Source organism: Plectropomus leopardus, chromosome 19 (assembly GCF_008729295.1).
Source record: "Plectropomus leopardus isolate mb chromosome 19, YSFRI_Pleo_2.0, whole genome shotgun sequence".
Taxonomy (NCBI): Eukaryota; Metazoa; Chordata; class Actinopteri; order Perciformes; family Serranidae; genus Plectropomus; species Plectropomus leopardus.
This window is the reverse complement of record NC_056481.1, coordinates 24,182,254-24,206,517: the sequence shown is the minus strand read 5'-3', so window position 1 is coordinate 24,206,517 and position 24,264 is coordinate 24,182,254. Positions and strand designations below refer to the sequence as shown.

General features: G+C 37.7%; 1 protein-coding gene across 1 annotated transcript in view; it reads left to right on the top strand.

The window, feature by feature from the left end:
- Positions 1–24,264, top strand: part of abcc3 (ATP-binding cassette, sub-family C (CFTR/MRP), member 3) — a 66,967-nt gene that overhangs the window by 5,924 nt on the left and 36,779 nt on the right. Inside the window, 6 exon segments of the mRNA XM_042507537.1 lie at positions 10,990–11,165; positions 14,028–14,154; positions 16,223–16,360; positions 20,369–20,530; positions 20,815–20,876; positions 22,723–22,854. Coding sequence (XP_042363471.1) covers positions 10,990–11,165; positions 14,028–14,154; positions 16,223–16,360; positions 20,369–20,530; positions 20,815–20,876; positions 22,723–22,854 — 797 coding nt within the window.

The window sequence follows — 24,264 nt, the reverse complement described above, 5'->3', positions numbered from 1 at the left end:
TAAGATGTTCTGTTTGCATTAAATTAATGCAGCTCTGATACAATGAGCAATAAAAACACTATATATAGAGTTAAATACTGAATCCATTAAATGGCTTATGCTGAAAAGATGTCAACCAGGGATGATAAATTGGAGATTAATTTGAGTGACACTTTGCAGGTGAAGGCCCTTGGGCACCCTGAAACTTTGGGTCCCTGGACCTGTGCCTTGAAGACTCATTCAGTCATCCATCCATGATACATAGCACAAATAACTGGATTCGATTTCATGAAAAGAAAAGCTCAGAGAAATAGAATTTGTAGATCCACAATTCTAATACAAAGTTATGAGAAGTGCATATATAAGAAGGCGTAGAAGCAACAGAATGTGTGGTATGTAGTGCAGATGAAGCAGACTGATCCCAGACCTATTTATCAGCCGCAGTAAATACCAACAATCAGTCAGCAGCAGCTTTGATTACAGTTGTGTTGATAGAAAGCCGAACAGAGTTTGCCTCGAATGCACTCCCGCCTAACAGACTGTGTAAACTATAAATTATTGCGTAAGTCGGGACAAGTTTATGTCCTCATTAGTTATGGTTGGAACTGTTGCCTGAGGCTGAATGGAAACTGAAAAAGAGGAAGATGTTGTATTTGAAGAAGTCAGTCATGTTTGACAAGGGACATTTGGTGGGAAAGTTCAATGTTTCCCAGTAGTTGGTGTGCATTTGTTAAGGTGTGTTCCCTTTTAACTCTAACTGAGGGAGTGCAGTGATATTTTGTAGATTAAAGGCCAGCCTTTCTATTGTTTATATGGACAATCAGACTGTAGGTAAACCTCTGATAATGACTGCTCACTGTAATGTAGGTGGAAATTAGGCATTTTATTTTCCACTTTTAGTTTTGCTAAATGTTTTTCTAAATATTATTGAGTACCATTCAAACCAACTTTCAGGACTTAATTTTGCACTAATTAAATAAAACCCTTGTATGGTTCGAGCCAGACTGCACAATTGTGACAATGACTTCTTTAAAATAGAAAATAATATGACCTATCTTTTTCCAATAGTCCCCCCTAAAAAGCTTGATTCTCATTGTGAGATTGCATAAACTGAATTAAGATAAAAATCAAGGAGTTAGCCAATTTTAGAGAGTGAAATTCTCATTTGACAGTTTCCAATGCCTGTATCAGTGACAATCTGACAGATAGTCATTTATTTATGACCAAATCTATGCAATGCCATGTCTTTATTGTGCAACACTATGACTCCCTACTGGTGATTTGCAATATTTGGGGAAACGTTTCAACAGCCCAATTAAAAATATCTAAGAACTGTTATTGATTTATGGCTCAACTTTGTGCCAAGCCAACACACTTATTTTGCCCCCTATAGATCGATGTAAATGCAATTTTGCATATGTGTAAACAATCTGCAAACATTGTAATGAAATATATATACTGCAAGTTTTGTAATGGTTGGACAAACAATTTCTGATTTTGAGTCTAATTTGTGTTATGCTACATGCATTTTTTTTCCTTGTAGTGTCCGTGAGTGGTCAGTTAAAAAACAAAGCAAACAAACAATCAATAGTGATCCACATTTATTCTCAAAAGTTGAAGCTATAGTTAGGGATATACAACATGCTTTGCTTGGGGGGCACTTTTGCAAAATGACAGGAGGCCATGTACCAGTTGAAGCATCTGCATATAAGTCTCTAGAATTGTAGGACATTTCTATGATGTTAGGATGTTTCAGTTGTCATATATTTGAGGACATTTAGATTTTAGGACTTTGTAGGATTTGTAGGACATTTCTAGGATTTTAGTGGTGCAGGGGATCCTCTACTGTCACTTATTTTGATAAACAAGCTCTATTTTCGTGCTGTTTAATGCACTCTTTCACCTTATGTACACTAAAAGTACAAAAACAGCTCCTTATCTGAATCACTTTATTTTCATTGTGAATTAGAAAATGGTTGGGGGGCCACCCAGCACCCTACTGGGGGCCAGATTTGACCAGTGGGCTACAGTTCAAGAATCACTGGTTTACAAGATGTCAAAAATGTCTTTTTCAAAAAATGTAAAATGGCAGAAAATCCACTCAGGTAGTCTTTAATGGGCCCTGAGGCTTTTGCACATTAAGCTGGACTTCTGTGTCCAATTTCAAGTCATTTTGACTTGACGTGTCAGGGGTGTGGCCTTACACAATTGCATATCTGGGCCTTAATTGTAGCACCCCCATTGGGCAGATTTGGATCATATTTGTTTAACGGCATTTGCACACAACTTGCAGTCATTGGTGAAAATTTCCTGTCTCTACGACATACCGTCTAACGGGACTTTGCAAAAACATTTCAGAAGTGGACTAATAATAGTAATAATTTTTATAGATCAGCACAAAAACAGGGTTTCAGCCCTTAGAACTTGAACCCCTTGGTAAGTCCAACTAAACTCAACGGACTTGCGTGTATATTGTGGAACTGTCATGAATTGGGACCTCAGTCAAACTTCTGTTTGTAACACTTAATAATAATGTCACAGAAAATCCCCTACTGTAGCATCCATTTCCTCAACTGAAAGCCTGCCAACCCAGCCAAAAAATCAGGAATTGAGAGTTGTCAAGTGGTCTCATTTGAGTTTCATGTGAGGGGATCTTTGAGCCTTGTGACTGTATGTTTCTCAAAAAAGTGTTAATGTCAATGTGTCAGTAAGACGACTTGCTTCTCAAAATGTAATTTGTAGAATTAGTCATTTCTAAACTAGTTCTTTTATATTATCTGTGCCCTCCTGCAGGCTGGTCTGGTCTATTATTCCTGCAGTCTGAGTCACTTCCTGTGTATTCTGCAACTGTTTTATTGGTTTTCATTCCCAAGTCAGACAGCAATATCCCTGTAATCAATCAAATGTCAATCAAACGTTTGTCTACTATGAGCAGGAATGTCTATCCTATAATCGGCATTTCAGGAATCCAGTCGTGTCTGGTAAACTATGAAGAACAGATCTATGAATAACATTGATAATGTTTTCCATATTGGGAGTGTGGGTGAAAATGGCCAGCAGCAATTCCTGTCCTCCTGCAGTCTTTACTGTCGTCAGCCTTCCAAACCTACTACTTGACAGCTTTTCACTGTAAGAGAGAACAGATGGACTGCATGCTGCAATTTATATACCTTTAAAATCACTAGAAAGCATAATGCAAGTTTGTCAACCTCACACCACCTGCACTACCTTAGAAGAGTGCTGAATGTAACTGGTTTTGATTTAACTTCAGATTAATATGATTCTGACAGCACTTTCACAATGTCCTAATACCTTTATTCTTTTTCTTTTTTAATGATCTTCCTCGGTCCATTACATGGCTGTGAGTGCTCTGGTCAAAATTCTGTCACTGCAGTTCTCACCTCACATTTTCATAAATGTATTTTAGTGTACTGTTTAGTTGTAATATGAGAAAGTTGGTCCAACTGTTTGGCTGTGCTTGATTTTTTGGTCAACTGTATCAAACATTGCAACAGCAAAACAATACACTAAAATATGTTTCTGAAAACATTTGAGTTGACACGTAGGCTATGGTGTAACAGAATTTTTAAAATATTTGATAAGCGCAAATTATACCCCTCTGCCATCACTATTGCTGTGTAGCACGTCTAATGGACATATGCGTGGAATAAAACAACCCATCAGAGCCAAGAAGTCTCTGACACAGCTGTCAGTTGTGTCAATCACAACTGTGGTCAAACTGTCAAACTAGGCAGCGCTGATCAAATATGAATCAAGATTCTGTTCAGTGCATTGCTTGTTTCTCTCCTCCAATATTTTAGAAACAGATTTAAGTGCACTGTTTAGCTGTAAAATGAGAGAGTTGGTCTGGCTGGGTTACAGTGCTTAGTACTTGAGTAATCCAGCATGGCAGGTGGTCACAAACTCTGAACAGCTTAAAAGTCTTGTTTTTGAGCAGGGGCTAACTGTGATGGTCTCAATCCTAAACCTCTGTCTTAGCAATATTTGCTTTAATAAGGCAGATAACTGGAAACATGATGCTGTATATGAGTTTCAGTGTCTCCACAAGTACATGTAATGTCCACCTGGGTAAAAATAGAAGCAGTCGGGGAAATCCACTGCAATTATTGAATATCTGTCTAGCTGAAAATGAACCATATAGTAAATGCGCTTTAAAGCCAATACAGTGAGCTAAAAGGTGGTTAAAAGCTCAGCAGAGCTGCAGAGTGGGCTAAAGTTTGAAAATGAAAAAAACTAGAGGTGTGGAGCACCAGACATCGGTAGCGCACTCCTCCTCTCTACTTGAGGCTCGAGATGTGATATTCAACTTATGGCACACGGGCCAAATCTGGCCCCCAATAGGGTGTCAGGTGGCCCCCCCAACCGTTTTCTAATTCACAATAAAAGTAAAGTGATTCATACTGGGAATTGTTTTTGTACTTCAAGTATATGTTAGGTGCCAGAGTGCATAAAAATGCATCAAAATAGAGTTTGTTTATCCAAAACATGCCAGTGGAGTATCCCCTGCACCCCCATACAGAGGTTCCAGCAAAGCCCCCAGTCCTAGAAACATCCAAAAATCCTAGAAATGTTCTAAATTCGGAGAAATGTCCTAAAAATGTCTTAAAATCCTACAAATGTCCCAAAATCTTAGAAATGTCCTGAAGTACTAGAACCATTTATGGGGCTGCTGCGACTGGCCCACGGTCCCCTGTCATTTTTCAAAAGTAGCTTTCAAGAAAAGCAAGTTGAGTATCCCTTGGCAAGAGGTTTGAGGTTACCTTATGCACTACACACCTGAAATCTCTACCAGAGTGTCAGCTGTTGAGCTGCACTGTTGGAAATATAGGAGCAGATTTTGACTGTGCTGCCCTTATATTTATTTTGGTGCAGACTGTACAAATGCTCAAATTAATTTTTGTCTGTGTGATTTACCAAAGTTTTTGACCTGGCGCCAGCTTGCTGCCAGTGACTTTACCACTAATGTTGTTTAAGTCAAATATTCTCTATAATGGCCAACTAATTAGTTAGTTCTCATTCTGTGACATGACATGCATAGAAAAGATTGGCTTTAGATGTTTTGGATGTCATCCGGGAAATCTGCATGCCATGTGACAAGTCCATATTGTGGAGCTTACGCCTGTAGCATCTTTACTCACAGTAATTCACGGTACAACAGGATCTGCCATACTTGATACACTGAAACAAAATCATCTATGATACATCACAAGGTCTGTGTTACGGACAGAAAATTAAATAGCAGAAAATTAAGAATGAAGTATGGGGTCACTGCGTTGTGGTGTCAGTTTCACAGAATTTGACAACTGAGATAAAACAACTGACAAAAAAAGTCTTTGGAAACTTTATGCATTTAGTGAACTTTACCAAAAACAAAAAGAAACCCTTTTTTCAACAGTGTATTTTCTTGAACTTTGAAGGTGGCTTATTGACCATAATAAAAAAACAATATATGACCATTGCAAAATATTATTGGCTTGCTTTGGAAGAAAGCAGTGAGCAACAACAGAAATGAGAAATTACTAAAAAGTACAAGAAAATTACTTGAAAATTATTGAAAACAAACAAAAAAGGAAATGACCTGGAAAAAGTTTCTGAAAATTAGAATAATTTTGTAGCTTTTTTTAAACATGTGATTATGAGAAATATACACGTAGTTTTCCCTCACTTTTTTCCCTAGACATTTTTCTTTAGCTTTTTAAAAATAATTTTCTAAATCTACTGTTTTTGCTGTCTAATTTTTTTTGCCGTCTGTGGCACATCTTTTACCAAGTTGCTTATGACCTGTTCACACCAAGTTTTTGAAAGAAATTGCACATATTTGCTCAGGGTTTGAAGGTTTAACTACTTGTTAAAGGCATCTGAAAGCAGAGAAAAAAGTGATGTTGCTTGTGGTTTCAAAGAGTAAAAACGGAAAAAACTAAACTTCTATTTAAACTCAGTCTGTGCAAAGTTAATGTAGTTATTTTGAGTTATTTTGAAATTGCAGTTTGGATTAACATAGTTATTGTTACTATTATTTTAATGTTGATACTGTCATTAACAATAAAACACACAGCCACACAGCAGATCTTTCAGATATAGTGTTTTGCTCCTGTTTATAAATACACAGAATATGACGGACATCTCTGGTGCTAGTTAGAAAGGCTGTTGATAAAACGCAAGACCAATTTAGCCATCATAAGTCGTTTCCTTCTTTTTCAAAAGTTTAGTTTTACAGGTTAATTTTTTTCTTGTCCATTCACTTTTTGTTTTTCTTTTTTCAAACATTCTGCTCCTGAATTACCGTCATATCATCAAGCAGTACAAAAGTCCATGCTTATTGAAGTAGAAAACTACAGCAAGGTCACTGCGACCTCAAAAAAAGCTTTTTAACTTAAAAAGAGCTCACACAGTACAGTACACAGTACACAAAAGGTCAAAGGTCAACTTAACATTGACATTGACATTGACATTGCAGTGTTGTGCAGAAACACTTTTCTTACTATGATTTAATGCCATAACTCAGGAACAGAAAACTAAACTGGCTCAAAAAAAATCAAACCTACATTTCTACTGTAAAAATATAAATTATATTTTGTTTATTATATATTTTATAATATAAAACAAAATTACTATTACTAACATTTATTAACATCGATTCAGTTCATGCTCATACGCAAATATTTTTTTCTCAAACTGATTGTGTGTTTATGAAGTCAGATCCCCTCGGCTCTGAAACCATCCTCTGACAATAACTGGGTGCTACGCAACAATCCCGCTGAGTGATGAGACTGGCAGGGGTGGGACATGCATGACGTGGATGTTAGCTCCTTGTGCTTCCTCCTCTAAGCCTGATTTGTTTTGGACTCTGTGTTCTTTTATTAAAATCTTTTAAGCGGGCTGACTGAAGCAGTCTGCTGTCTACGTCTCTGCTGGCTGTTATCTCAAAGCGCCTCGCCCTTTTCGTCTCACTTTTTGTTTAAGTTTCAGGTGTCAGGTTTCAGAGCAGTGTTAGCTTCCTGAAACAAGTCTGTGAAGCAGAATAAAGGGCAGCCACTCTGTGTTTAGTAAGTGCTTCAGTTTACTGACCCTTTGAAACCTGGATGGACATCTCTTTTCTTGTGCTGTGTTCATGCACAAGTTTTTAAACTTTCAGACACTGAGCAAATTGGTTTGCTGATTTCTGATGCTTTAAATGCCATTTAATAGTTGTTTTCTTATGCTTTTTGTGGTCAGTTATTGACCATTAAGGATTGTGTGTTGGAGTTACATGTATTTATTATCAATTGGCTTTTTAAAAATTAATATAAGTCGCCAGCTTTTTCGGGCACCACAAACGCTTATGTGCAGTTAATATCTTCCGTGTCAGATTGTATCAGTAAGCTTCAACATCTTTAACACTCTCATAGCTTTGATAAGTGCTAATGGAGAAATGAGCCTCTGTATCAGATGAAATGTTTTTAAAAGATGATGCAAGAATCATATGCTTTCATATCAAACAAAAAGATAACAAATCATCGACTTTTTTTTCTACTGTAAAAAAAAAAATCGTGTCACTTTTAAAAGAACAGCGTTAATATCTGCTGACAAAAGTTTAAAGGGTTTACACAATCTCTGAAATGCTCACTTGGTTTAACGGTCTGTTAAACCGCGTATTATGTGCATTCATTGGCTTTGTCACAGAGATGAGAATAAACGTGATGTGTGTGACTAAAGAAAAACTCTTTGTGTGGTACGGTCAGTTATTAAACATGGTATTTGCTCTCTGCTTTTTCCCCAGTGCGCAGTGGAGATATCTGAATACTTTTAAATTTGACCTTTACTTTTCAGCACTGGGTTCCATGCCGAGTGAGATCTGGATGTGTGTTGCAGACAGTATGAACACAAATAATGTGCTGAAGGCTGCTCAGGCTGGCCTGAGGGAAGGAGAAATGTTGGGATGGAGGACATAGTAGATGTTGTCCTGAGGGCACATTTGCAATGCAAACACAGAAAGTCATTTCTTCTAACAAATACACTGTATAGCCTAGCAGAGGCAGAAGCCAGTTATAACAATGGAGCATGAGTGTGTCCTGTTTGGCTCCAGTGTTGTGTCTTAGTTTGACCTTTCGAAAGACAATTGGCTGGATTTCTTTTTAGAAACGCGCAAAGAAGGGAAAAAAGCAATGAAAGACGAAATGAACCAAAAACTAGTAAGAAATTATTAATAAGAAAGAATATTTTGGGAAATTAGTTAGAAAACAAAACAATAAAACAACAACATACAAATGACCTGGAAAAAGTGTTAAAAAATATCATTTGTTACATATAGTTTTAAATATGTTATCATGATAATTAGAAATAGAGTTTTTCTCCTCACATAAATATTTCCCCTCGCATAAATAACAGTGAAACTAGAATTTGATGCATTAACCCCTTGGTTTTTGCAGGGATTAAAGCTTTAGAGGAGCTGAAAGGTTGATTTTGTTACCCTGTGATAGAGCAGGGTTAGCAGTTTCCCCTTATCCAGTCTTTATTTTTAATGCACAGACATAAGATTGTCAGAGTATCCCTTTAGATGAAAACAAACAAGCTCCAATATTAAATTAACCCTTTAAAAATTGAGCATATTAACTTAATTCATTTCAAAAACGTGGGAAGAAGGCAATGAGCAATGAAAGAGGAAATTCCCTCAAAACTGGCAAGAAAATAACGCAATAAGAAAGTTAGTGAAAAGTAAAAGAAACATCAACAAAGAAATGGCCTTCAAAAAAGTGCTTAAAAAATGCAACACATTTTGTGACATATTTTTAGATATGTTATTGTGATGATTATAAAAAAATAGAAAAAAATAACACCAATTTGCTCCAATTTAAATCTAAAAGCAGCACAGGAAAAGTTAAAAAATATCGCTCCAGGTTTCAAATCAACTTTGAAACCTTTCCTACTTGCTCCCTGGGATCTTAGCTAGATGTACCGTTCAGAAGCAGAGGCACTTGTGAAAATGGAAAAATCCAATAGAATAACAACATGTTTTGGTGTGCTCTGTGTGTATTCAATTTTCTGTTGAGTCATGATAAGAGCTAGAGTGCATTTTTGTGGTAAAGCCTAAAAAGCTGTTCTGGGTGTATGACAGGTATGAGGGAAATAGAAGATTTAAAAAAAATCATGAATAACAGAAGCCTTTTGGTTGTGGTCTGTTGAATTCCGTCTGTCAAGAAGAGTAATGAAAGCAGCAGTTGGACACACTGTGTGTTTAAAGCCCACAAGCCAGAATCGGCAGAGCGCCTGAAGTAGAGATGGACATTTTACAGCTGCCCTCCACACAACCAGCTTCAGCTTAACCTGTCACCTCCTTCCCACCGCAACACTTTCGCACACACTTAGCCGTGCACGCATGCTTCAGCAGATGGGTGTGGTGATGTGTGGAGAGTTGGAGGAGGGCAGCTGTGTTTATCTTGCTTCTATCTGTGGGTTGGCCTGCAGCCTCTTGTTTGTCCAGGGGGAGCACGATAATGCTGTGTCAGGGCCGCATCCCACTATGATTCATGTTGACTTTAGCGTTCTCCAGCGGATGTCCTGTGGATCGCTCAGCTATTGTTCCTCAGCAGCAAAAGAAAGGTGTCATGCTGTTTTCAAATGGTGTTGTGGAAAAGTTTATCATGAAAACTTCATCACACACAGAGCTCGTCTTCCATAAGGTTTCTTAACCTTTAATCTCCGATGACCATGTTTTCAGGTCCCTGCATGCTTTTATTTCTATTTTCAAGAGTGTGAGTTCAACAGTAGTGGACTAAATGATTAAACTTCTTATCCTTTTGACACCTGAGCAAATTGGCTTGATTTCTTTTAAAAACATGGGAGGCGGGCAACAAGCAATTTAACAAGAAATGGCCCAAAAATGAGCAAGAAATTAGTAAAAGGTTCCATGAAAATAAGAACTCAAAGAAGAAAAGTAAAAAGCAAACAAAAAGGAAATTACTTCAAAAAAATTTTTTTTAATATATATATATATATTATTTATATTTATATATATATATATATGAGGATGAAACGGCCAATCTTCTTCTGATAAGTGGTTGACCTACTCTACCTCCTGAGCCACACACACTTATGAAATATTGTACAGTCAGAGGAATGTTGTCAGGCTGCTGTTGCTCCGACCTTTAACTTGCTTCTTTGAGGTTGCATGTAAAGCTGATAATCTTGGAATTTGAAGTTATTATGTTCCTACACTGAGGGGTGTTAGCCTTCAATATTTAAAGAACTAAATTTCACATCATGTTCCCCCCTGACCATGTGGACTAGGGCTGGGACAATATTTTTTTGTCCCGGTTCAATTATATCATTGTATTGTGATTCTGATTTTTTGCAATTCTACAAGTAATGCAATTCTTTTTCCTTCTTAAAAAAAACAGCAAACATTGAATCCTACACTTTGAGAGATCATTAGTCAAATTTCAAAAATCAGTGCACATCACATGTCAGTCAATCAGTCTGATATTTATTTCAGCTACATAGAAAAGTGGTAAATAACATGTGCAACAATGATTCTTCAAGTAAAGTACTACATTTGACTGTCCCTGTTCATTAAGCTAGTTCCATAGGAAAATAAATAAAATCAGGCCAAAATGAACTGGGTGCCTGAAATCTCCACACAGCACAAATGTGGGCCTTTAAATTTAACCTAGGTATAATATACATGAACCAATTGTACATTACATTAAACAAAAAAATACATAGATTCTGGAGGAAAAATACCGATTTTTAAAATTGTCCCATGAAAAATTACGATACATACAAAATTCTTTAAAAAACAAATCTCTTATTAGGATGGGTAAATATTCCCAGTGTTTTCAGATTTTACTTCAAGGTAAACAACTTGTCCAATGAAGTTTGGAGATAAATGTGATTAAAGTGTGAGTCTTGATTTCTGCTGGTCAGTGGGAACATTCACATACGTAGTACAGTTTGGGGTGGTTTGATAAGAGGTGCAGGAGCTAACGTCCCTCATGTTATGTGTCATTGCAGGACGCCAGTCAGACGCTCAACACCGAACAGCCCGACCTGTCGGTATGTTTTCAGCTCACTGTCCTGGCATGGCTGCCGTGCATCTACCTTTGGGCTGTGAGCCCCATCTACCTCTTCTATCTCAAGAGGAACAACAGAGGCTACATCATGATGTCCATTATGAACAGGTTCAAAACGGTGAGATGGAATTTTATTGTTGTATATTTTATCAGTGTGCCCAAAAGCAGGGTTAAACTAATTTATTTGGTTATTATGCTCTTGGTTCATCAGTAGGCGGGTTTTCATTACAGATTTGCACAAAACCTAAGTGATATTTTCGAAATGTCGACAAAACAAAATTGGGAGTTGATTGCGTTTCCATTGAGTGATGTTACGTATGTGACTTCTCCTCTCATGATAATATTCCAAGAAGCGTGGTGATGGATGTTCAAAACATTAGTTTATTTCTATTGCAGCTACACACTAGCCGTCATTATTTCCAACCGAAGGCGATGTAGGCGAATTATGTGAGCGATAATGGAAAGGCAAGCCCCTTATACGTAGAGTGGCCACATATGAGGGATTTCTGAGGTGATAGTTCACGGTTTCACAGAGGAATTGTGGATTCAAAACTTTCTGATGATACGCTCAACTTTTGAAGAGTTATGTGATGCAATAACAGCTCTTGTAGCTCCTGCTGCATCATGAAGGAGCCAGTTCCCACTGACAAGCACATAACCATAGCATCATATGACCTATAAAAGCCAAAAAGTGTTTCCATTGAACGTCTGCAAAATATGGCTTTTTTTTTTAATTCCCTGACATGCCACCTTATACAAGTGTAAAAACATTTTTGCTAAAAATAGCTTTTTCAAAATGGACTTGTTTCCATTAGACATATTTTATTTTCACAATTTCAATTTGCGCAATTTGAATATTTAATGGAAATCCGAATATTTAATGGAAATCCGCCGAGTATTTCATTGGCTGGCTCCAAACAGTTAGAATACTTTAAAGTTGACCTGAAATTGGTAATTGTGAAATAAAATGATGCTGCAGCTATACATGATTCAAAAGAGGCTGAAAATATTTTTGGACATGATTGTGGAATAAAGTCAAGCTTTCAGACCTGTGGGCGAGTGGCTAACTGACATTTGAGATCCAGCATTGCCTGGACTCACACTGAAGCACGTGATAGTATATGAACTGGTAGTGAACCAATGTTAATTTTGGCAGCTTTTTTTGATTTATACTTAGTCTTTGGCCCAAAATGCTAAGCAGACTTTACAAAACGAACTAAAACAAACTTTACAAAACTTTTCAGGGATTATACCCTGGTTCACTCTTAAATTTGACTTATCCATCTCACTTTTAAGAAGCAGAATAATAACTTTATTTCATCCTAAATTCTTCCTAAATCTGCAACATGTTAGTCTGGAGGTTTCAACTCATCTCCTCTAAAAGAGTCTGTGATTAACCCTTTAACACCTGGATTGATTCAGACAACTTTCACAAACATTTAAACCTCTGAAACCTTAAAATAATTTTTTTTTGATTTTTTTCAAAAATGTGAAAAAAACATAATGAGCAACTTGTCAAGAAATGTCACACAAACTCCAAAAAATAGTAAAAGATGATAAAAACTTATAATCTAAAAATTAGCTGGGGAGAATTACTATTATATTTTGCTGTTTTATTATTGTTGTAGCTGTAAATTGACCCTGAGTGTCTTGAAAGGTAACCATTAAAAAAAACGTATTATTATTATTTTTTTTTTTTTCTTAAGAGTATTTAGAATACTCTTACTGATATATTTAAGACTGTGTTACAGATAAAAAAGAAAAAGAATATTCAGTTTTTAAGCTCTGGTGTCATTTTCTAGTTTTATTATTATTTATTTAATTATTTTTTACTTTTCTGTTCTTTCTCTTTTTTGCTCATTTTCATGTGGTTTTCTTGTAATATTTTACTAATTTCTTGACAAAACATTCTTAACTTTTTTGTTATAGTTTTTGATAAAATAGCTTTTTTTTAGCTCACAAATGTCTTGTCTTTGTCATAGAAAAAAAAGGTCGTTATCACAGCTTTGGTGAATGAAATTAACATTTCTACGAACGTTGTCACAAGTTTTCATTTTGTTTTTGTTTTTTTTTTGTCAACAAGCCTCCATAGCGTTGTTCAAATACCAATTTGAGACATCTTCCCCTTGTGTTTTACTTGCAAAAAGGAAGCAAATAAAACTAAGCTGACCAGCTAAACTGACCGAGGTGGCTGAATTGCAGTTGGTCTGCCGCACACATGAATGAGATAAAATAATTCAGTTAAACTGCTTGTCTAGATTTTCCAAATTTTGTTAGACCTAATGGATCAAATCCTGGTATTACAGAGGCATTTTTGAGAAGAAGTTTTTAACATTTAGAAAAATACAGTCACTGTTTCACAGCTACTCTTTTTCTAGTGACTGTATTGAGAAAGTGTGTTCTTTGCACTAAAAATAGAGAAGTGTTAACTAACTGAAAGTTATTACTTCAGTTGGTAACAAATAAATAAATGAAGTTGCTTCAAATCAAGTTGTCAAGTTCAATAAACACAACTGCTTGGAAATCAAGTTGAGAAAATTTCATTCACTTATGTCTTACCAATTGATACAATTATTTGAAGTTTATTAGCCGTTCTCTTTTTTTCAGTGTGGGCCAGTATGCCACAATTCTGCACCAGTCGAATGACCACTGATGATATTGTTAGTCTGAACCACTTGGAAACACGAATGGAGGCGCTACTATCACTTCTGGAGAATCGATAAAACTTATATTTCATGTTGTTAGTATTACAGTTTTGAATAAGTACTTTATTTAATTTCACTTTAAATGTAAGTTGTCAATAACTCCTGAACAATGTACACAGGGCCAGCCACCCAAAGCTCCCCACCCTCTAGTAGTGTTTAGATAGATTACCAGCCAGTTAATCATGTGCCTTACTTCCCTCTGTTTTTAAAGTATTTAGTGTCTGCCTTCTCACCCCCCCCCCCCCCCCCCCCCCCCCCCTCTGTGCGCTCTCAGGTGTTTGGGCCTGATGTTATGGATCGTGTGCTGGACAGATCTCTTCTACACATTCCACGAACTGCGGCAGGGGCTCACCCAGCCACCCATTTTCTTCGTCACCCCGCTGGTTCTCGGCATGACCATGGTGAGGATATGACCGTCCATAAACACTTCCACTGTTCCACTGTTTTAAAAAGCTGTATCTGTCATGAACATCCTACAAGTCACACCATCAGTATGTTGTTTCCATTTCATATTAAGTTAAATCTAAGTTCAATTATTTTATTAAAAACTTAAGAGTATTCTTGGCTTTTGGAGTTCATAACAAGTAGACCTTATTTAGCCTGTAAGATACAGACTCACATACATTCATGTTTTGTAAGAAGACATAGCCTATAAATTCTCAAGAAATTATGATGAAGTTACAAGAACATTACCTTTTCCAAAGAAATCAAACCAATTTGCTCGAGTTCAAAGGGTCAAGCAGCTGTAAAAGGCATCTGAAAGCAGCACAAGAAACTGATGTTGATCCAAGTCTCAAAAGGTTCAAGAAATTCATTAAAAACACCTATCGTGTATGCCTAATCAGAGGCTGTGTAAATAGATTTTTTCTCCACGTTCCTGTTACATAGGAAAGAAACATTTCTCCTCCTCCACCTCCTTTTCAGCAACTGAATTTTTTATCCCATCCTGTTCTTGTACCTTTTGGCATCAAAGTACTCGCTGGAGAAAATGTTTTGAGGAATTAGGAGTTTGGGCATTCTTAGGGCTGTTAACTGTCTGTTTAGTCTAAATCAACATCAATGACATTTTTTTTCTTTCCTCCTATAACCAAAACAATCTTCAAAGAGTTATCAGTTCCAGCCTAACTTGTTTGGTTCATATGCAGTAAGAACACAATCTGTACTTCCACAGAAAGCTTATTTATGTGCTTTCATTTCATTTTCATCATTTTGAGCAATTAGCTGGCACTGCTGTTTCTAAGCCAGCTGTAGCTCTTCATGGTTTGTCCTAAATCCATACATGCGATTTCTTACAGCATGTACTACATGCTAAATATCAGTGTCATCGTATTGCAAACACATACATCATAGTACTGTTTTAGCAATTACTACCCAACAAAACCATCATACCTTACTCTTTTAAAGAAATAAACTATGTGCGACAATTTACTCAAATTTTTTTTTGTATTTTGTATGCATAAGCAAATGGAAGTTAGTAATAGTTTGTAGTCTGTCTGGTTTCACTGTGCTTGGTTTCATCACTCTTCCAGTCTGAACATACTACAAACTAAAAACCTACTTACAATTAGTATATGTAGTATATGTATAATCCATCCTTGCCCAGAATATGCTCTCCGGTCTGATAGTGTGGTGCAAATGCATAGCTGAATGATATTTGCATTCCAGTGGCACTCCAACAGAATGGTCCAGCTCCAAAAATATAAAACCAATATGTGGTGGCAGATGCTTTAATCATTATGTGCTGCCACAAATAAATGAACGTGTGGGGAAACCCTCAAATTTTGGTACCTTTTTTGCAAGCAGCCCAAAATTACTCAGTTTAAGACTTAATACAAAATTTGGCCAACAAAAACAAAACCAAGTGATGCCTCTTAGCGAAGCTCTGTGAACACAGGGTTTACCTCCAAAATCGTACAATATGTCGATAATGAAATTGCTTTTTTTTTCCAAATTTGGCAAAAACCTTTACCTGGATGCACTGATTAGATTTTGGTGGTCAAGGATCAAGGTCACAGTGACTAAGCATTTGTCTCGTTCTCGCAAATGCTTTTACCTGAAGAGGACCTTGACGGAGTTTCCTCAAATTTGGCACAAATGTCTACTTGGACTCAAGAATGAACTGATTTGAATCTGACTGTCGAAGGTCACAGGTCAAGGTCATGATGACTTCATATAACATGTTTTGTTTTGTTTTTTTTTTACCATAAGTCAAGAATTCATACACTCAAATTTCACACACGTGTGTCATAGGATAAGTTCTGACATTTAATATAAGAGGTCAACCGTGACATTATAATGTTCTGCAAAACCCCTCAAAAAGACTCAAGTCCCGAGTCAGCCCATGTTTGACGGAGCAGTCAGCATGAAAGACTGACCTAGTCAGACTGGAGTTTACCTCACATGCCCTCAGTGATTCTGTCCTGGCTAATCTAACTCAGTCTCTCCCTCTGCACCCCCCTCTCCTCTCAGCTATTGGCCACATTTCTGATCCAGTTTGAGAGGTTACGCGGGGTTCAGTCCTCAGGGGTGCTCTTCATCTTCTGGTTCCTGTCTGTGCTGTGTGCCATTGTGCCTTTCCGCTCCAAGATCCTGAGGGCCTCCAACCAGGTGAGAACACACCATAGCCATTAAATGCCTTTTACGCGTGTGTAATCATCCTCTCTGTCTGGTGCCCTTTCATTTTTCTTCTCATTCTTATTCTATCCTTCTCTCCTTACATGTACCTCATGTTATTTTTGCTCTTGTGCTTATTTCCTCCCCTGCCTCTCATCCTCCTCAGTGTTCTCATTTACACACTTCAGTTGTCTCCGGTGTTGGTTTTGAAGTTTATAGTGAGCGGATGTTTTGAAGGGGTCAGCCCGGGGCACGACTAAGCAGAGAGGGAATAGTAGGCCTGTTGTTCCTAGCATACTTGTCTCACCTCTAGTGAAAGCAGATTAGCAGCTGTTGTGTTACAGTCCCGTTGTGGCACATGATGCACTCTACTTGGCATTTTTCCTAAAAACTTTTATCTTTGCAGCCACCTATCTTGCTTCCAGTGCTGCGCCGTTTGCCAAAAAATTCTACAGGCAACAAGGCAAGACAGTGTGTAATGTAAGACTGGATAAATGATGCACAAAAGGAGCAGCCTCATGGCACAAATTGATCATAACATATTCATTGATGGGGCGCAGATGTTGATGATTATCCCTGGCAGCGGGAGATCTGCCTTGGTCGCTGTGAAGGTCCAAGGACAGAGGGATGTGGTACGCTGTAAAGCCCTCTGAGGCAAACTGTGATAATTGGCTTTATTAATGAAACTGAATTGGATGTGTAAAATCATGAAATAAGTCTTAATTGGTTTTCTGGGTCATTTCTGTGTGTATTTTTATGGTTGTTTTAAACTTTCTTTTTCTTTTTTTTTTTTAATTTTCTTATACTTTTTTACACATTTTTTGCTCATTTTTGGGTAATTTCTTCTTTTGATGCTCATTGGCTTCCTTTTGAAAGAAATCAAGCCAAATTTCTCAGGTTTCAAAGGATTAAAGGCATCACTTGTAATGAGCCCACAGAGAATCATCTTTTGCCTCAGCAGTTCCCCTCAGCTCTGCAAAGGATTGTAGCATCTTTCCAGCTCATTGTTTTGGTTTTACTGCTCACAGCTTTACAGTTTTTAGTCTCATTGTTGTCATCAGCGATGTTTCTATCCCAGCAGGCAGTTGTTTTCAGTGCCAAAGCTGGAAACCAACTGTACACCACTGTCTACCACCAAAGTTAGCAACAAGCTGGTGAACATAGTTTGACATGGGACAATATGAAAAATGCATGTCACAATTATCCAAGGCTAAATAACTGTGATCCACAATATCAACCAATAATCAGCAAAATATGCTTAAAATCACCCAAGAGCATACTGGAGTCACTGTTGTTTTGTAAAGAATAAATTACTTTTATTAACATGCCTTTTTAGTGAAACAACCTCGAAAAGCCAAGCTTTTGAATTATTTACAATATCTTTTGATATGAAACATGCCAAAGGTTGATCTTTTATCTTATTTTTTTTTAAAGTTGGTCAGTTTCAGCCAGTTTTCTCAGAGTTTTAAAACCTCCACACCTATGATTGCTGTGGCCCGAGGTATTATGTTTTCTGGTTTGCTGATTGGAGTTGGTCAAAACAGAGCTAAAATTAGAGTCAGTGTTGGACTTACATTTATCAGCTTGTCAGATAAACCACTGTAAATGAACGCTAATATTTCTCCAGTTTTGCTGCATGTGTGGCAACTGTTTTTGTGGCGTTATTTGTGACGTCTTAACAGGACATTTCTGTTATAACTCTGCTCTTGTTGTCACAATTCCCTGTCTGTATTGTAAAAATGTTACTGGCTGGACATGCAGAAAATAATTGGATTATGATCAATAATCAGAGTAATGCCCACTCCGATTAAAACATTTACACATGGGTGCCTGGTGGCTCAGTGGATAGAGCAGGGGCCCCATGTATAGAGGCTGTGTCCTCGCCGCAGCGGCCCAGGGTTCGACTCCGGCCTCGGCCCTTTGCTGCATGTCATCTCCTCTCTCTGTCCTATCGATTAAAGGCAAACGCCCCAAAAATATCTTTAAAAAAAAAGTTTACACATGTTTCAATGGTTGGGGGATAATCAGATTTACGGCTACAGTCACCATCAATTGTTAAAAATGGCCTGAACATAGTAAAGCATGTGGACCAGACAAACGTATGAGAAATGCACTTCATCATCATGGTAACGCCACTCAAGAAGGCTGAAATAACTACAGACTATAAGATCTTTGTTCATCAAATACTCTCCATATGTGGGTGAAACTTCCTTTATATCAGTCCTCAGCAGACACACCTATCCAGCCTGCAGCAGTGTGTCAGAGTGCAAAAGGCGTGTCAGGCTGCTGTCTCCAATTAGTTGCTGCAATCCTTTTGTGCCACATGATGGATGGGGGTTGGAATTTTCCCCCAACACTTTTAGCCTCCTTTGATTGTGCCAAAATTACCTCAAACCAGAAACTACTTTTAACATAACTGAGAGTTCATATTTAACCCTTTGTAACCTGAGTAAATTGGCTTGATTTCATTCAAAAACACGGAAAGAAGGTAACGAGCAGCATTACAAGAAATGACCCAAAAACTTGCACGAAATTTATAAAAGTTACAAGAAAATTAATTTGCAGGACATTTCATACCAATTTGCTGATTGAAAGCAGCACAAGAAAACTGATGTTGATCCAGGTTTCAAAGGGTTCAAAGTCCTACTGATGACATTTTCTGGCTTCTTTGTGGTCAGACTAAGCCCAGACATGAAGCAGGCAGGCAGACGTGAGGGCAGAGCCTCAAATAGAGTGTGAAGAGTTAGTTAACCAAGCAGCCATGTGTTGAGGTCGTCTCAGGCGACTGCAGACCTGTGCTGCTATAATCACGTTGATCCAGAACAGAAAATCAGCCCATGAACAAATATGATTCAGAAAAAGTTAAATGATTTTGCACCGTCAAAGGGAACGCCTCTTTTCATAATCATGCTCAGCTGATTCAGAAGTTTGTGAAGAAAAGTGAGTGGCTTCCCTGTGTGTGTGCGTTTGTGTGTGTGTGTGTCTGTGTGTGTGTGTGTGTGTGTGTGTGTGTGTGTGTCTGTGTGTGTGTGTGTGTGTGTGTGTGTGTGTGTGTGTGTGTGTGTGTGTCTGTGTGTGTGTGTGTGTGTGTGTGTGTGTGTGTCTTGGAAGCACTGATGTTGTGAGAACTGGAACAGTTGGATGACTGAAGTTGAGATTTAGTACATTTCCATGCATGCAGCACATCTCGAAAACATCTTGATTATTGTGAATGCACAGAACAAGGCAACATAACTCATACTCATACCTCAACTTTTTCTGTTTCAATGCAAGCCAGAGCTTCCTATTCAAGTGGACCCAAGGATGAACTGATAAGATTTTGGTGGTAAAAGGTCAAGGTCAAGCTGACTTTGCATTTGTCGCATTTTGTGAACGTCATATCTCAAGAACACCTTGAGGAAATAACTTCAATTTTGGCCCAAATGTCAACTTGGACTCAAGGATGAACTGATTAGATTTTGGTTTTTAAAGGTCAAGGTCACCGTGACCTAGCATCAATCTCATTTTCATAAACACAATATCTGAAGATGGCCATGAGGGAGTTTCCTCAAATGTGGCACAAATGTCCACTTGGACTCAAGAATGAACTGATTAGAATCTGGGGACCGAAGATCAGTGGTCAAGGTCACGTTGACCTCGTTAAGCATGTTTTTGGCCATAACTCAAGAATTCATACGCTCAAATTTCACACAATTGTCTTATAGGATATAATGATGAAGTGCTGACATTTGATATCTAAAAAGTCAAAGGTCACCTGTGACATCATAATGATCTGCAAAAACACTCTTTTGGCCATTTCTCAATGACATAAGTTGGAAACAGAAAGGAAGATATTTGTTCAGAAAATCTGCACTTGTCTGTGAAAAACTCTTATGCATGATATCCATTTGACTGCATTTAAACACATTGCTGCTTGACAAGGGATTCTCACAACTGCTTGTCTGAACACACCTCATCTTGTGTGTGTGCGTGTGTGTTTGTGTCTGTCTGTGTGTGTTTTAGACTGCATTTGATAGCAAAGTGACTGACGGTGTAACCAATAAAGCAACTGACACACTGCGATTCACCACCTTCTACATCTACTTCGCCCTGGTGGTCCTCGAGCTGATCCTCTGCTGCTTCAACGAGAAGCCTCCTCTCTTCTCCAATGTCGTCACAGACCCTGTGAGTGATTCGTGCTACCGCAGTGTCCACTCAGACTCCATGAAGCATGAGTGTGTCTGTATGTTATTTGTGAGAGCACCTTATATTCCTGCTGACACTATGCATTTAGTGTCATGAGTGGGTGAAAGTCTTGAGTGTGTGCTTTGGCAACACTTCCTGCTTGTTATAACAGGCCACACACACACAGAACATGTTTTTTTGCAGTTGCTCACATGCTCTCATCTGTTTTCTCGTTGTAACCTCTCTTGCCTACTTGTCTGCATATTATTCATTTTGTTTTTCAGAATCCCTGCCCTGAATCCACAGCAGGTTTTCTCTCCACCATGACGTTCTGGTGGTTCACCAGGTATGTTCACACAGCTCTCTCTGCCACTGCATCACCCACAGACTCAAACTTTGTCTGTGTTTATATAGAGATTAGCTTTACTAATCAGTGAATACAAAGTAGGTTCGGTACCAAATTTAAGAAAATACAATATGAAATGAATATTAATATGGATTTTTTAAAATTTCAAATTGCCTCTCTTTAATGTAACTTTTCATAAAATCAAGTTAACCCCAGTAATAAGTCTTAAAACCTGGAAATAAATACAGCAGTCTTGGTTCTCTTGTCTCAAAGTCTGTGGGTTTTTTAAATGTTTTTTTTTTCTTAAAAGCCTTTAATAAGGTCTGTGGTTAACACAAGCTGAAGAGGATTTGTTGTATGACATAAAATACATTATTAGATACAGCACTTATGAACTTTGAAGCCTTTATGTGTCTTTTAAAGGGCGGTTGCTAACAAGAGGTTTATAGCTTAACAAGAGCTTTTTCCTTCCAGAATAGAACGATTCAAAGGTTAATTTGTGGAGATTATCTTTCTGAACAAAATGTATATCATAAACATATGTTTGCCACAGAGCTTATTTTCTGCCATAATCCAAAATCTAATGGAAAAAATCACATATTTTCAAATCGCTTTTCTCAGCTTTTATAAATATAAAACTTTAATGGATCAAAATATTCATAATGGAAAGAGTCTTATTTGACCTTGTTTGTAGGTGGAGGTGTCCTGTCAACAGTTTTACAAACATCTCTTTTATAATGGTCATCTATGGGAAAAGTGCTTTTTGGTTCTTTTAATCTTTTACACAATTTATTCATCTAAGTATTTATTTCATTGTGTATTTTTTATTTATTTAATGTTGAACATTTTGGTGGTCCCTGCAGTGTTTTATTATAACGGACATTATTGTCGATTTCACTGCTGGAGGGGTTTTGCAACATTTTTCAGTATCGGCATACATGGCAGTATGAAGTAGTGACTGAAAACAAATGAGACTATGTTCAAGATCATTGGAAGCACTTATCTCATGCCAGCTGTTCTCTTATGTTCAAGACATTGCTCCTCCATGATGGAAGTACAGCATCTTCTTTCTGTTTTCTTCTGTAAGCCAATCTCTTGTCATACCAGAAAATGCATTGGGACAGTATCCGGTGAAATACAATCCACAAGTACATAATGATGATTTACAAATCCAGGAAACTCAATTAAGTGTATTTGTGGGGAGCATTCTTACTGAGTTGTCTCTCAAATAAAGGATTTTATTTTTAGAGTCATATTCTGTCAATAGAATGAAATACACACCAGGGGACAGAAGAAAACATGTTAGGAAAGCTTTAATTGTGGAGCAGGTGGAGGCTGACGGCCCTCTAATGCAGGGAGACCAAACTTGCTTTGCTTAGGGGCCACTTTTGCAAAAATGACAGGAGGCCGGGGAAATTTTTGGATTTTAGGACATTTTTAGGATTTTTTTTTTTCTCTGATTGTAGGAAATTTGGCAAATTTTAGGACATTCTGCCAATTTCAGGATGTTTCTAGGTCTTTAAGGGCGTTTTGGGGATTTTGGGACATCAAGGGCTTCGCTTGGACCTCTGTCAGGGTGTGTGGGGGATCCTTCATAGACACTTTTTTTGTGATAAACAAGCTTCATTTTGATGCTGTTTTATGCACTCTGGCACCTTATCTGTAGTAACTGTACAAAAATAATTCACAGCCATTTTAATCATTTTATTTTTGTTGTGAATTAGAAAATTTTTGGGGGCACCCTATCATGGGCCAGATTTGGCCCGTAGGCTGTAAATTGAGTATCACTGCTCTAATATCTCATTTCTTTACAGCAGTTACACTTTACTGTTTCTCTCTCTTTCAGTATGGCCATTAAAGGCTACAAAATGCCTCTGGAGACCAAAGATCTCTGGTCTCTGAATGAACGTGACCGTTCCAAGGTGACGGTGCCCAAACTCCTCAAAGAGTGGGACAAGGAGCTGGCCAAAGCGAGGAGGTACATCTCTAAAAGATTACAATATAGTACAAGCTAAACAATGTTTAGTATGTTTCTGATACTCATATGAAAGCTTTTTTTGGTTGCACAGTGAATGAAAACAGTACTCTAACAGAAACTAAGTTTACTTACAAAGCCAGCAGGTTATTGGCAGAAATGAGGTAAGCAGGAAAAAAGAGAAACACTGTAACCTGAAGACTTCAAAATACATGATGGCAAATTATCAGATTTATCTACTATAATACTTTAAATAAAGGCTGGTTTATTGTAAGTGTGTTATTGACACATGATGCTGGTGCTTTAAATCCTTATATCACCTCCACCAATGAGGTGACGCTACTGGTTTGTTTTGTTCGTTGGTTAGGCTGTCAGCAGAATTACAGAAAAACTATCGCCCCAAATTTTATGAAACATGGTGGAAGGGTGTCACATGGGCTAAGGAGGAAGTGTTTAAATTTTGGAGCTGATCCGAATCTTTGGATGGATACACAAATTACTTTTTCTATTCTATTTCATAGCTATTGATAAACAGGGCATTTGGCCTGTGCTCCCTGAGTGCCTCTTTAGATATGTGCTGTTTTTCCTGGTTGGAGCGTGTGCACTGATGCAGTGAGAGACCAGGATCTGTAGTGGGGACACAGCTTTTCCTTATCATACAGTCTGATGTTCCACTGTGAAAACAAATATGTTTTAATTTATTTCAGTTTTAGTTGGATTAAATTATCTTTGATGAAGCTATAAGTAACGACGTTTCCTTCATCTCACCGCCTTCCTGCCACACCCTGTCTGAAGTCAGTCAGCCCCAAGCTCATTGTTCCAACAGAAGACATAAATCTTTAAAAACAGGTCACAGTGTGGTAGTTTAATTAATACAACAGCTCACTGAGGTGTTTTGCAAACTCAAACAGGAAGAAATACTGCATTTATTAGGGAATACGTTCAGCAGCAGATAAGAGCATTTCCTGCAGCAGGACAGTTAATGTTGGATTAAAGGAATACTTCAACCCCCGAAATAATAATTTGTATATCAGTTAATCACCCAGTGTTATGCTGAATTCATTAAGAAAACTTTATTTTTCTCTCATGTCTCCACGGAGAATGAAGAATCCAAGAACGAGGAAAATGCTTGATGAGTTGAAGTAAAGGGAGTCCACGTGTGATTACAACAAAACTAAATCAAAACGTGTGTTTACAGTCTCTTATGTGATTTTCCGCTTAACCAGTCTCACGCACAGACGAGTAGTGCTCCTCGATAACTCAATCGAATGCACGACCAGAGTTTGAAATAATGCACTTGCCCATGCGCGGCTCTCGTATGAAGAAGTATTTTAAGTCAGAAAGTTTCAGCAAAAATTCATGCTTTTTGGAAGTACTGAGCTTACTAACTAGACTACTTGCTGACTGGATAAA